Genomic DNA, 14,077 nt, shown 5'->3' with positions numbered 1-14,077 from the left:
AGGCCCTCCACCTTGTTTTATCCAGCTCAGCACCTTGTGTCTAGCCAGTGGCAGCGCCGAGCTCTCACTTAAGTGTTAAGGAGTAGTTACATTTATACAGCCCTAAAATTACGTTAGGCCCTTTGAAAGCAACCGCAAGGCCACTGTGGCCCTGGAGAAAATGGGTTTAACATTCCTGATCTATACCATAATTTAAAAGGACAGATAATATCTCAGTAAATGTAGGTTATTTGAAATTTTTATTATACATCTTCATGGATAACTCTCTGCCTGTAATTATTTCTTTACAACAAATCCTTAGAAATGGACTTGCGAAGTTAAAGAGTAGGCAGTTTTCAACCCAGAAAGCATATTTCTTTCTGCCCTCTTTTTATGACTCATTGTACTTTGCCTCTCTGTAACATTTTATGTTCTACCCACTATTGATACTTTAGGAAAATACTTTATTCACTCAGAAGATATTTATTGGATTTCTACCAAGTGCTACACTGTTATATACAGTTTTGGGGTTTTTTTTTTTTTTTTTTTTTAGGATTATGTGACCCTTCTTTTCTTTATTATTGGATTCCTTTTTATCAGTCATTTGTTTCTCATTCTCCTTCCTCTCTGCTACCTGCCTTTTCAGTTCTCTTCTAGTGTATGCCATCAGTCTGTTTTTCCATTTTTTCCCCTACGATGGCTTCAGTTACCACTTTTTACTAACTGATCCTGTATCTGTGTATCTATTTCCAAGTTTTCCCTTGATTAGATGTCCAAATTATTGAGCATTTGGGTCTGCACACCAGCAAGTTAAGAAAACTCAGTATGCCCCAAAGCTCTACTCGGTATGCACTTACAGAAGTCCAAACTAACTTCCAGCTTCAGATCTCAGAGCACTTTCTGAGACAAAGATACGAATTTGGCATAAGAGCAAGTGAGCAGGCTCTCCACAGCCTCTGCTCACGCCTGTTCCACAAGCAGTGTTTCGTTGGCAGACTGACCCTGCTCCTCTTTTTTCCTCTCCATATGTGGTCATAGGTGTTTTAGAAACTTGAAGTTCCAGTTTTGCTGCTGTGGTTAGTTTGTATGTAATTCGTGTCCCATTCTTGGTTTTGGTCATCAGTTAATCAGACATTGCATTTCTGATAGCCAATTTGTGCTGTTCAGAAGGAAATCTTTTGTGTTCGATTATTATGTCATTTTATTAAGTGAGATATATACACAATGTACATATCTGAGTGTTTATAAAAGTATAACATGGAATTTAAGGTAGTACATATACCAAAACATTTAGAATATTAGTAGAAATGAAATGCGTTAACTCAGTCTTTTCAGGGGAGAAATATTAGGAAAGAGCAGCAGGGTAAAGAGAAGGGGTTTGTGACTGCAGGCCTGAGTTAGACAAAGAACATGCTTGGAATTCCTTCAAATAGAGATTATACCTGGGACTAACCATTTTGGTTCCCCAGACAAGTGCCCACCTGTGCACATTAATGATATGATAATATTTAATAAGTGATATAAAAAGTATGTAGTCATTTTTATCATTCTTCTGGTGGTGAAATTTGATTTGGGTTATTAGACAACTCCTGGGGTATCCACCATGTACAAGCTACATTCCAAAACAAGTGAAAGAGTTTGTCCTGAATTTCAGACACTGTTTTATTCCTGCAAATAGTTCAAATAAATATTCACATGAAGTAGGCACTGATTTGCATTTACAGAAATTAATTGAAATTCAGAGATGTTTGGTTGGATTTTAAGAATAAATTTCTATATACCATGCATTAAAAATAGATTCTTTGTATTTATATGAATGTTTTAATGGATATCCATTGTTTGACATTATCTGTTCGTGTGCCACAATCTCTGATTTGGAATTCTAAAATTCAGGAAAGGTTTTTAAAAAATAAACTTTTTTATAACATATTTTCTGTTTCCACCTAATTTTACCTGAAATGATGTGAGGCTTCTTAGTTTTTATTTCACCTGAAGAATTTGAAATATAAATATGTTTTGCCAAGGAAATATTAATGTGCTTACTTATGAGGCATTGCTCCAGATTCCATCTGTATTGTATTTTGTTCCTAAATGCTTAAAAATTCTCAATTCTTCATTCTAAGGTTTATAGATAAGGAACCACAGACCTTTACATCATGACTTTGAAATTTTTAAATCGCTTAGGAGGAAGGGGTTGGGAGAGGAGAAGGGAAAAAATAAATAAATTATACAGTGTGTCATATTTCAAAATCTAGTTGTGCGGTGATGTAAAATGCCCATTTCCAGAGTAGATTGGGAGGCTCCCTTTGCATCTGAGGCAAAACAATGTCTGTATCTTCCTGTTGATATCTGGGCCTAAGGCTCAACTGCAGAACACTTAGCGTCCTGGCTTACCTAGGGCATAGCTGGCTTTCCTTAAGTCAGCACTGACAGGGAACCTCACAGAGAACTCAGAGCGATGGTCATTGTGAGCCTGTACACCTCATATTCTAACCAATTGATAGTTAAAGCAATCTGGTCCCAGACTGTTCTTTTGCTTGATTATGCTATTTATGCTTGTTGGCACATATTCAAAGGTATGTTGATGTCTCCTGGGGAGCATCAAAAATTTATGCAGCTGCCTGTGGTGTTACAGTGATAAATTGGATGTTTGTAAATTATTTGGGGTTATACAGTGTAACATTAAGAGCATTTTTTTGGTGCATAAGAAGCCCTTAATTAGTATATTTATATCTTATTTATTTATTTATATTTATTTATATATATATAATTATATCACAAAATTTACAGGGTCAATATATCAAAGTTATAATTTATTATCTCATAAGAGCAGTAAGCAATAACCAATTTGAGTCTTAATGATTAACACAAAATCCTGCAAATCTTAGTAGTCTGGTTACCTTGGTTAACAATTCCTTATCCTGCCTGAATATATTTTGATTTTTTTTCCCACTCAGTAATACCAATTTCCTATGGTTAAACCTAAATCCTTTACCCAGTGGAATTTTACCTTAGGTTTCTAATTTAAACAAGATAAATTCATTTGTAATGTGCAATTCATGTTTAACATTTTTTATAATTCTTGTACCCTAAACATTTTTCTTTATGACAGAAATTAAATCATATTGACTCAGTTTCATTATATTAGAGGCAAAATTTAATTAGGTGAAAAGAACTTTTTAAAAGACAGTTTAGAACTTAGAAAACAAGTATTTGTTTTACCTATTTGAGGAAAAGTAAAGACTAAGTAAACTATTCTGTATGTTTTAAATTTACTTTCCACTGCCAGCACAGAACCTTTATTTATTTTTTGACAGAAGAGCTGTACAAGATATTAGTTCATAGTTTATGTGGTATCTACCAAGCACTATTTTAATTTATATTTATTAAAGTAATAAATTCACATAGTTAAAAAGCCAGGTAGTATGGGATGGTTTTTAGAAATGAGGAATCATCCTCTACCCGTCCTTCCCCATTGCCACGTCCCACTTCTCAGAGGATGCTACCTTCACCTCCTTGAATTCTTTTGTGTATTTGACTCTAGGTTTTTAATAATGTGTTTGTATTATGCCATGTCTTGATTTTTAAATTTTATCTCTTGTCTTTAGAGATTTATCAGTAGAAGCTTAGAATTTAGATTTCCTGTTCTCTTTCTTTCTCCTTGCTCCATAGTTTTATCACAATCTTGATTAAATCCCTATCGAAAGTTAGCAGTATTTTTTCTACATAAACATTATTCATTTGTTGGCGAAGTAGTATACCATAACTATATTGTTTTTCCTACTTTATTTTTTAAAAGTCTTTTTAAATGAAGATTTTATTTACTTATTTTTAAAGAGGAGAAGGTGGGGGGGGGAGAGAGAGAGAGAGAGAGAGAGAGAGAGAAATCTATGTGTGATTGTCTCTTGTGCGCCCCCCACTGGGAACCTGGCTTGCAAACCAGGCATGAACCCTGACTGGAAATCGAACCAACTACCCTTTGGTGCACAGGCATGTGCGCAGTCCACTGAGCCACACCAGCCAGGGCCCTACTTTATTTTTTTGGAAATTAATAATTGCATGGTTTTGTTCATTTGCTTTATTTTCTGTGTTATCTACTAATGTATCCTTAGACTATCCTCAAACATATACTTCTACCTTTGCTGCTGCGTAACACAGAGTGCTTATTATGTCTCAGGAATGGTATTAATTTTACATTTAAGTCACTTATTTCAGAATAGTCCTATGAAATAGGTATCTTTCTTATCTCCACTTTTATAAGTTGACTTACCTGAGCCAAAGAAGTTAAGCCATTTCCTTAAGGTGACACAGCTGGTAAATGGTGAAGCTGGTGTTTGAACCTAAATATTCTGGTTCCTGAGAATGCAGTATCTGACCCATACATTGTACTGCTTCATGAGATAAACACCAAAGTGCCTTACAATTATTCTTGCTAATTATATCTCAAGGTTTTTACATTCTTTTTAAAAATAATTTTTGGTGTGTTTTTTTAAGGGTTTTATTTATTTATCTTTAGAGAGAGGGGAAGGGAGGGAGAAAGAGAGGGAGAAAAACACTGATGTGTGGTTGCTTCTCACACACCCTCTACTAGGTACCCAGCCCACAACCCAGGCATATGTCCTGACTGGGAATTGAACTGGTGACCCTTTGGTTTGCAGGCCAGCCCTCAATCCACTGAGCCACACCAGCCAGGCAAGGTTTTTACACTCTTGAGGGCAGGGACCATGCCCCATTTTTATTTGTGAAAGCATAAACACTCAGTGAACAAGAAGACATCTTTATTACTGTTTTTTTTTTTTTCTTGTACCACACCTTGTTCCATTTTGCACTGGAGGATCCTTTGGCCCTATGTATTAGCCCTCTTGGGATTTACCTTTTCCATCCTGGGAATTGCTTTTGTCTTTCTTCTGAGTTGGATCTCCTTTTACCTGGGATTAGATTTCCTATATCTTAATTTATGTCCTTGTTTTGATGGAGATACTTTTTCAATAAGAAAGGTGTGGGATGAAAATTTTTGAGACAGATACTGGTTGGACATTTTCACAGTATAATTTTGGAAGCTGCAGAATGAATGGATGAATTATAATATATCAACAGTGCAAGAAAGCTGGCAGTGGGAGGAGGCTCAGAAGCAACTTTTGCACATCACGGCTTTCTTGAAGCACTGGGAATTAGAGGCACCACTGAGAACGGAGATGAAAGTAGGTTATTAGGTGGAAGACTGAAATTTTCAATAATAGGATTATAGGATTATTCCCTAAACTCCTACCCCACTCAGTTGGTATTGTGCATTATGATCTTCCAAAACAGAGTTATACGTGTACAGAACTTCACCATCAAGTCCAAATAGCATTTGTAAGAAGCCTAAACTGGCCCTGAGGACACGGGTAAATTGGATAAACAATTGGCACACACATTTACAACACACACTTTTGGCAACTTTCTCTAACCAAGGTAGAAGAAAAAGTTAAATCTAGCTTATAGATGATACTATGTGAGATGCCAGCCTTTGCTACAATTGGACTCTATCTCAAGGTTTTTATTTACCTTTTCAGAGAGGGAAAATCTTGAAGTAGAATATCTATTTATTTCCTTCATCTAGTATGTAAAGTTAATCTACTTTTAATTGTATCCTGCAAAAGACACATACACATGTTCACACAGACACTTAAGAATGTGCCTGTGCAACTGTTGATATTTTTACATTAACTTATTAAGTTATTTTTATGTTATCTCTGTTCATAAAAAACAAAAATGTACCATTAATATTTTATTTAGTTTACCCACGAATTTGGATTCACCTTGAGAAATTGTTTACTTTTTTGGAATACTTCTTGATATAACCAACTTGCTCTATATGTGAAGTAAACAGCAGAATCTTTTTTCATAACTTTGGGAAATTTGGTTTGGGGCCAACAAAAATTCGGCTTTACAATTTGTTCCTTATAAGCCTAATAATATAGACATTTTGAGACTTTTAAAAATCATTTTTCTCAATTAGTGGATATAAATTAATCTGTACACTTCTGTTCAGTTTGTAACCCTAGCTTTAGTATTATGGTTAGGCTAAAGAAATGAAATTGTCTTACTCAGGTGGCTTTTTCTACTCTAGCTGTTAGCTTATACAAACATGCTGGTATAGTTAATGAGTCATTAAGATCTGTTTATTAGATGATTTACATAATTTAGTGGTAAATGGCAGTAGTTGTTATAGAGTTTCACAAGAATAATCAGATTATGCATAATCATTAAAGTATGCATTTTTATTAGTATTTTGAATTTGTTGAAGACATTTATACTTCTTATGGGTATAATAATATACATTTCCCATTACCTACCCTAATATAGCACTTAACTTTTAAACAAAATACTAAAAATAAATAATGCACAAAATGTAAACATATAGCTTTAAAAATTGTTGTCAAATGAATGTCCATATCGGGCCAATCAGGGAAACAAAGAGGACAAGTGTCATGCACTGGTTTGGTCCCCAGCGGTGACCGCAGTTTTGACTTCCATGATATTTATTTTGTATTCTCACTAGCTAGTTATGTATTCCTAAACAATATATTTTAATTTTGCTCTGCTTTATACTTTACATTTTTGGTACCTTTGACTATATATCCTTTCATATTTGATCTTTTCTGCATAGCCTTTGGTTTCTAAGATTAATATTGCATGCATTTCAGTTACTTTATGTTCATTGCTATATAATATTTCATGGTACGAATATACCATGTTTTATTTATGCTATTAATAGACATTTGAGTTGTGTCCACTTCTTCAGTTTTGGCTGCAATTAACAAGTCAGCTACATGTAGAACATTAGCTAAATATTTTTTGCATACATACATACATATAGAATTCTTTAGTGTGTTACAAAAAGCTGATTATGCAAAAGACTTTTTCTGAACTTCCTATTCTGTTCATTGGAGTTTTGTATCCTAATGCAAATATCAATCATACTGTTATAATTATCATAGCTTTGTAATAATTTATATTCATAATAACTGATAGAGCAATTCTATCTCCCACTTTGTTCATTTTCAAAAATATCTTGGCTACTTTTAGTCCTTTTCTTTCCACATAAATTTTCATATCAGCTTGTCACACAAACTAGCCCACTGAGATATTAATTATCATTGGATTGAATCTATAGAACAATAGTGAGTGAATTGACATCTTTATAATCTGAGTTTTCTAATCTATAATCATGGCATATGTCTCTTTAATTTGCATTATTTAATTACTGTCATTAAAATGTTTTTTTCATAGAAGTCTTTTGTATCTTTTGTGAATTTAATACTTGTAGTCTTACATTACGTTCCCCAGTATGTGGCAGCGTCACCCAGGGGTTGGGCATGGGTTCTGGAACCACATTGTCAGAATGATCTGAGGCAAGATTCTTACCCTCTCCATCCCTCTGCTTTCCCATATGTGAAATGGAGACAGTAACTGTGCCTTCCTCACAGTTATTGTGAGACTCATATGTTGTATATCTCCCAAATTTAGAACATGATAGTTTCCTCATAGATAAAAATGTCCACAAAATTGTGTAGATGTGCAAGTTACCCATTCATTATTCTCTTTTAAAAATTTATTTTAGGTTATTAGTAGAGGTATTTTGTTGAGCTTATTTAAAAAAGCTTGAAATTTTTTATTAAATTAGCACACAATGTACATTTAAATTTAAGTTAATTTGGAAAGAATGTGTATCTTTATAACATTTAATATTCTCCTTCTGGTAGGTACTATCTTTCTATTGAACTTTATTGCATTCTTCAGTGATATATTGTAGTTCTCTTCATTTGGGTCCTGTGCATTTCTTATCTTTTCTAGTTTTTGCTATTGTTAATATGATATATTTTCCATGGTAATACTTTAATTTGTTGTTAGTGGTATAAGTAAATTATCTTTTGTTAATGGTCACCTTACTTAATTCTCATACACACACACACACACACACACACACACACACTTTTCCCCAGCTTCTAGTGGTTTTCTACATTTTAACCAAATAGCAAGCACATCATACTTTTAGTTACTTAGGTATAAACTTTGGAGTTTGTGTTATTTTTATATCAGTGTGTAACAAATTACCACAAACTTTGTGGCTTAAAATGACACACAATTATTATGTCAGTTTCTGTTTAGGTTCACTTCAGTTGGGTCCACTGTTCAAAGTCTCACAAGGCTATAATCAAAGTGTCAGCTGTGGCTGTTTTCTCATTTGAGACTCTATTAGGGAAGGATCTATTTCCACACTCACAAAAATTATTGGAATTATTTCCTTATGGCTTTAGGACTGGGGGTCTTGTTTTCTTGCTGCATGGAGGCTAGAGCCCTTTGCAGGTTGTCAGTTGAAGGCTGCTCTCAACTCCTAGAGGTCATCTATTGCCATATGGTTTTTCTTAACATGGCTGCTTGCTTCTTCAAAGCCAGCGGAAAGAAAAGACTCCAGCAAGAAGGGCACAGATTTTTATGTAATGCAATCATGTAACCACATCTATCCTATCACCTGTAATACACTGTGGTTAGAGGGAATTCACAAGTCCTGTCAATACCCAAGAGAATGGAATGTCACAAGGGCATGAGTACCAGGAGGATGGGGGGCATGGGGCCACCCTAAGATTCTACCACAGAGCCTTTCTTTTAATTTATAGATCCTCTACTGACAATGCCCAGTTTTAAACTATTACCTTATCTAAATTATTACTATAGCTTTTTTAAAAAACTGGTATCTATACCTCTGTTTCTGCCTATTCTGTACATTGCAGCCAGAGTGAACCTATTAAAACACAGATCAGATCATCTCAATTCTGTACTCACAAGGTTTTTCATTTCATGAGGATGTAATCCTACTCCACTGGTTTCTCATGTCAACAAATCAAAACTTCACAATGGCCTTACAGAGTGCTGTGTGAGTTGGACCCTTCATGTTACCTTGACGTCATCTCCTAATATTTCCTCCTTATTTATTTCATGTTAGCTACACGGGCCCCCTTACTGTTCTTCAAACACGCCAGACATACTATCACCTTAGGTCCTTTGCTCAGGCTGTTGTGCCTGAAACACTCGTCCCCAGATCACTCCATGGCTTGCTTCTGCATTTCTTTTTGTTCTTCACGGAAGTGTCACCTTGGTGGGGACTTTCCTCACCACCTTATTTAAAATTGCACACAGTTATTCATCCACAGTGCCCCCTCGGTAGAGCTTTGTATATACTTTTCTGGTTTAATTTTATCTATACTGTTTTTTGTTTTGGTTTTTAACTTTTTATTTTGTTTATTGTGTATTCCCTTCCACTACTATTTTGCATTCCATACAGACTGGAATTTTTATGCATGCGTCCTCAGCAATGTACTTAAAATGGTGGTGGATACTTGATATTCAACCAATATTTCTTAAAATTAAGTAAATTAAATTTTGTGTCATGAACGAGATGGTTGCCAAATAAACAGTTTTATCACCTTCTAGTAATGGATATTATTATCTCTTGTCAGATAGCATGTCTCTCTTTTTTTATATATATATTTCTGTGCATTGGCTTAAACTTTTAGATCACTGTTAAATAATAATGGATGACTTTGCTTCCCTCATGACCTTAAGGGGAATGCTTTCCTGTTTATGCTTTTAGCTCTTGCCTTGAGATAAATTTGTTTTGTAAATCAAATTAAAGAAAGTAACCTTTCTTTAATTTACTTAGAATTTTTTGGAGGACAGGGAATAGAAAGTGGATGTTGAATCTTAAATCAAGTAGCTTTTAAGTATCTGGTCAGACGATTATATGGTTCTTTTCCATTGCATATTCATGTCATGAATTACATTAGGAGATGTTTTCATATTAAACTATCCTTTTCTTCCTGGAATGAACTGTACTTGGTTACAGTGTACATTTTTTTAAATTTACTGCTGGATGAAATTTGCTAAGCTTTATATTATTCCTAGTATTTGCTAGATTTTAAAAGTCTTATATCATTTGTTACAGTTTCTATTCGCTCAACCTGGAATGAGAAAAAATTGGCTCAGGCATTTATTTGCTTTCAGAGTTGCTCCAGTTCATCTTGTGTCTTATCATGGTCGATCTAGACCCTACAGAACCCTTCTTTCAAATCAGAAACTCGAGGACATTGAGAGTCATTTCCAGGACATGTTCACTGAATTGGTAGCCTAACAAAAGAAAAAGATCACTAAGTTCTCCCTAAACCTTTGTGTTGATGAGGAGTTAGGGTGTCATGGTCCCAGTTAGCTGGAATTTTTCTATAGATCTAAGTCCTTGTGTGTGTTTTGTCCCCTTTTTGAGCTGTTTCCACTGACCTTACCATGGAGGCAGTCACTTTTACTTATTAATAATTGTTTCTATGGACTATAACCCTTAATAAATAATTGGTTCATTTGTGATTCCTTGTTCCACCTTTTTCCATTGACTAAGGACTCTAGTAGGACCAGGGATCCTCCTGTGCTGTGCTGTGTGCCATTCACACTGCTCTAAAAGAGGGTTGTTTTTCATCTGAGTGTTCTCCTAGGATTGGTTAGTTTCAGCTTCAGTTTCGTGGCCAGAGTATTTTGTAGGTGGTGTGGTGTACATTCTCTGTGCCACAATAGGAACCACATGGGTTCTACTCATCTCCCTTTTAGTAATGTTAAGGTAATGTTTAGTAATGTTTAGTAATCTTTGTATGATTCCTTTTACTTGACTTCTCTGTAACGTTTTATATTCTACCCACTATTGGTACTGAAAAACACACTCGTTTATTCACTCAGAAAATATTTATATTTTCTCAGCTTTACCAGAGAATTAAAAAGTTAACCATTGATGTTTAACCTAAGAAACATTTCCCGGACTGGTTGCAAAATGATTCTGTTGTTTCTTTTGTAATTAATTGGTGAAACAAAAGTGGTAGTAAATTGCAGTTTTAAAAAAACATTTTAATGCCTTTATTGCTGTGGCATTGGCATAACCTTTCTTTTTTTAAAATTGTTGTTCAGTTACAGTTGTCCCCATTTTCCCCCATTACTCTCCCCTGCTCTACCTACCTCCCACCTCCAACATTCAATCCTCTGCCACCCCATTGTCTTTGTCCAGGGGTCCTTTATACATGTTCCTTGACTTGCCCCTTCCGCTTCTTTCTCCAGTTACCCTGTTCCCCCATCCCCTCTGGTCACTGTCAGTTTGTTCTTTATTTTCATGTCTCTGGTTCTGTTTTGCTCACTTGTTTGTTTTGTTGATTAGGTTCCAGTTAAAGGTGATGTTGTGGTATTTGTCTTTCACCATCTGGCTTATTTTGCTTAGCATAATGCTCTCCAGTTCCATCCGTGCTGTCGAGGAGAGTAACAGTTTCTTCTTTCTTTAGGCTGCATAGTATTCCACTATCTAAATGTACCACAAGTTTTTGATCCACTCATTTACCAATGGGCATTTAAGCTGTTTTCAGCAGTTGGCTATTGCAAATAATGCTGCTATGAGCATCAGGGTGAATAGGTTCTTTGGAATTGGTGTTTCAGGATTCTTAGCAGCAGTGAAATTGCTGTTTTTATGAATTACTGATGTTATGATTTTATTTTTATTTATTGATTTTTACAGAAAGGGAGGAAAGAAGAGAGAGAGAGAAACACTGATTTGTTTTTCTCCCATTTATGCATTCATTGGTTGATTCTTTTATGTGCCCTGAGCAAGTATCAAACCTGTAACCTTGGCATATCAAGATGATGTTCCAACCAACTGAGCTACCTGACCAGGGTCTCCCTAACTGATTTTTAAATTAACTAGCAGTTGAGAAAAAACTTAATATTTCTAGATTTAATTTTTTTAAAGCTTGATTTGGAGTTACCCATGGTCCTTAAATTTTCATACAAAACTTTTTTTTTTAACAGTCTGTTAACTGTTTAAATTGATTAAAATACAGGGTCTGGCACAAATAATGCCCCCTTTTTATTATAAAATCTTTTATTACAAAATCATAAGCATGTAATTCTATAACATAAAATATCACACTCATGCACATCATGACATTTTAGGTGAAATGTTCAAATTAAAACTATAAATTATCACATCTGTATTATTACTCTACCAACCACATTCAAGTAGGTGTTACTTCTGCCAGACCCTGTATATCTGAAATAACTATATGATCATTCTTAAAATTTGTATTTTATATGTAAATAGTTAAGACACTAAGAAAGTCTCTACACTTTTAGGATCTATTTTGTAAAATCTACTTTTTGTTATTTCTCTTTATACAGGTTATTAAGTGTGATATGCTGTAGTCTAGACACTCTCCTTCTATTAGAGGCTCAGTATCAAGTGTCTGAAATATTGCTGCGTGCTCAAGAAGAAAGTATCCTGGAGACCTCTGAGGGCCACAGGTAAACTAAAAGGAAAGAAAGCCTATTAAACCATGATAATGAAAACTGTTCGTTTGTTTGTTTGTTTGTTTACAGATGCTCTGTTGAGATAGTAATTTTCCATATAGTTTGTTTGATGTTTCCCCATTCTCTGAATTCAACACATTTAAACAACAGAAAAACAAAAGCAATTAAAGCATACATGCCACAGTTGGAAATATTTTGGTAGATGTTCTTGGAAAGGACTTGCAGAATACTGCTTTCTCAGTTTTAGTTTAACTTAGTTTTTTGTTTTCATTTTGGTTTTGTAAAATAGTTCAGCGCTAACTTTGTTTAATGGCTCCATGAAGTTTTATCATTGTTAAATTCAGCATGTATAAGATGACTCATTAAACAAAATGTTTGAATTTTTGGTGTGTGTCCCTTGTAGAGGGGCTCTTTTCTCCATTCTCTGTTATGTTGGTTCATAGTCATAAATTCTGATTATTGCAAAATGAGGTTATGATGGTATCTGTATAATTTTTTCTGTTAATTTATCACACTGGTCATTACCTCAATATGGCTGACATTTACTGAATGCACATTCAATAGCTAGTATTGTTTTTGTGTCTGTACTTTTAAAAAGGGTGAGTCTTCATCTTAGCTGGGTCTTGGAGAATTACAGAAGACCAGAGCCATTACTGGGTACTCTAGGTTTGATTTCCAGAAGGATAGTATTGACAGCTTTAGGAAGGGTGGAGTCTGTTTAAAAGCAACATTCAGATTTTGAATTTAAGGTGCTGGGTCTAAAACTTAAGGGAATCTTGACTAAAAATGTGATAAAGTCATTGTGGAAATAATGTATGTCTTAACCCCATTTAAAAAAATGTAATAGTACTTGTCAAGGAAGTATTCTTTTATTAATCTCTTTCCTTTCATTATGTCAGTTATATTTCCATTAATTCTTTGCTTTTTAGCAAAGAAAGCTATAAGATACAGAGTGAATTTTGCTCTTTTTAAGTGATACACTAATAATCTTAGACATATATTTAAACAAGCACAATGGCCTATATACAAGGATACTTAATGTGGAATGGTCATAAAAGCACAAAAAATAATTCTTTAAAGATTTTATTTACTTATTTTTAAAGAGAGGGGAAGGGAAGGAGAAATAGAGGGAAGGAAAGATTGATGTGAGAGAGAAATACCGATCAATTGCCTCTTGTATGTACCCTGACTGGGGATCAAACCCACAGCCCAGGCATGTGCCCTGACCAGGAATCAAACCAGTGGCTTTTTGCTTTGTGGGACAATGCTCAACCCACAGATCTACACTGGTTAGAGCAAAAAAAAAAATTTTAATGTCCATCCATAGCAGGAACTTTAAATGTTTGGGATACATTTGTACAGTGGTATACTATGCAGATACTAGAACAGAGAAGGTGTATATGTTTTGATAAAGAATTATCTCCAAGGTAAAGTTAAGTGAAAAAGGAGAGGCACAAACATTGTATCCAGTGGTATCATTTGAACAAAAAAGGAGGAACACTTGAATATATTCATAAACAAATATTTGTTTTTATACAGAATCTTTCTCCAAGGACAAAAATATGAAATTATAGGAATTGTTAACTCTGTAGGAATTAGAAAGGAATCTGAGAAACTGGAAGGAAATATACTTCTCACTGTGTATTTTTATAGTTTTTGAATTTTGGTACAATTACATGTTTTATCTACTTAATAGCATTCATAAATAGAGAGAAAAATGTTTGGT

General features: G+C 34.5%; 1 protein-coding gene across 1 annotated transcript in view; it reads left to right on the top strand.

Annotated features, from left to right (window-relative positions):
* TBC1D32 (TBC1 domain family member 32) overlaps positions 1–14,077 on the top strand; it is a 178,045-nt gene that overhangs the window by 95,273 nt on the left and 68,695 nt on the right. The window contains exon 24 of the mRNA XM_028509899.2: positions 12,223–12,345. Coding sequence (XP_028365700.1) covers positions 12,223–12,345 — 123 coding nt within the window. The remainder of the gene's footprint in view (positions 1–12,222; positions 12,346–14,077) is intronic.

Source organism: Phyllostomus discolor, chromosome 4 (genome assembly GCF_004126475.2).
Source record: "Phyllostomus discolor isolate MPI-MPIP mPhyDis1 chromosome 4, mPhyDis1.pri.v3, whole genome shotgun sequence".
Lineage (NCBI taxonomy): Eukaryota > Metazoa > Chordata > Mammalia > Chiroptera > Phyllostomidae > Phyllostomus > Phyllostomus discolor.
Note: the sequence above shows the minus strand (reverse complement) of the source record. Positions and strands in the feature narration are given on the sequence as shown.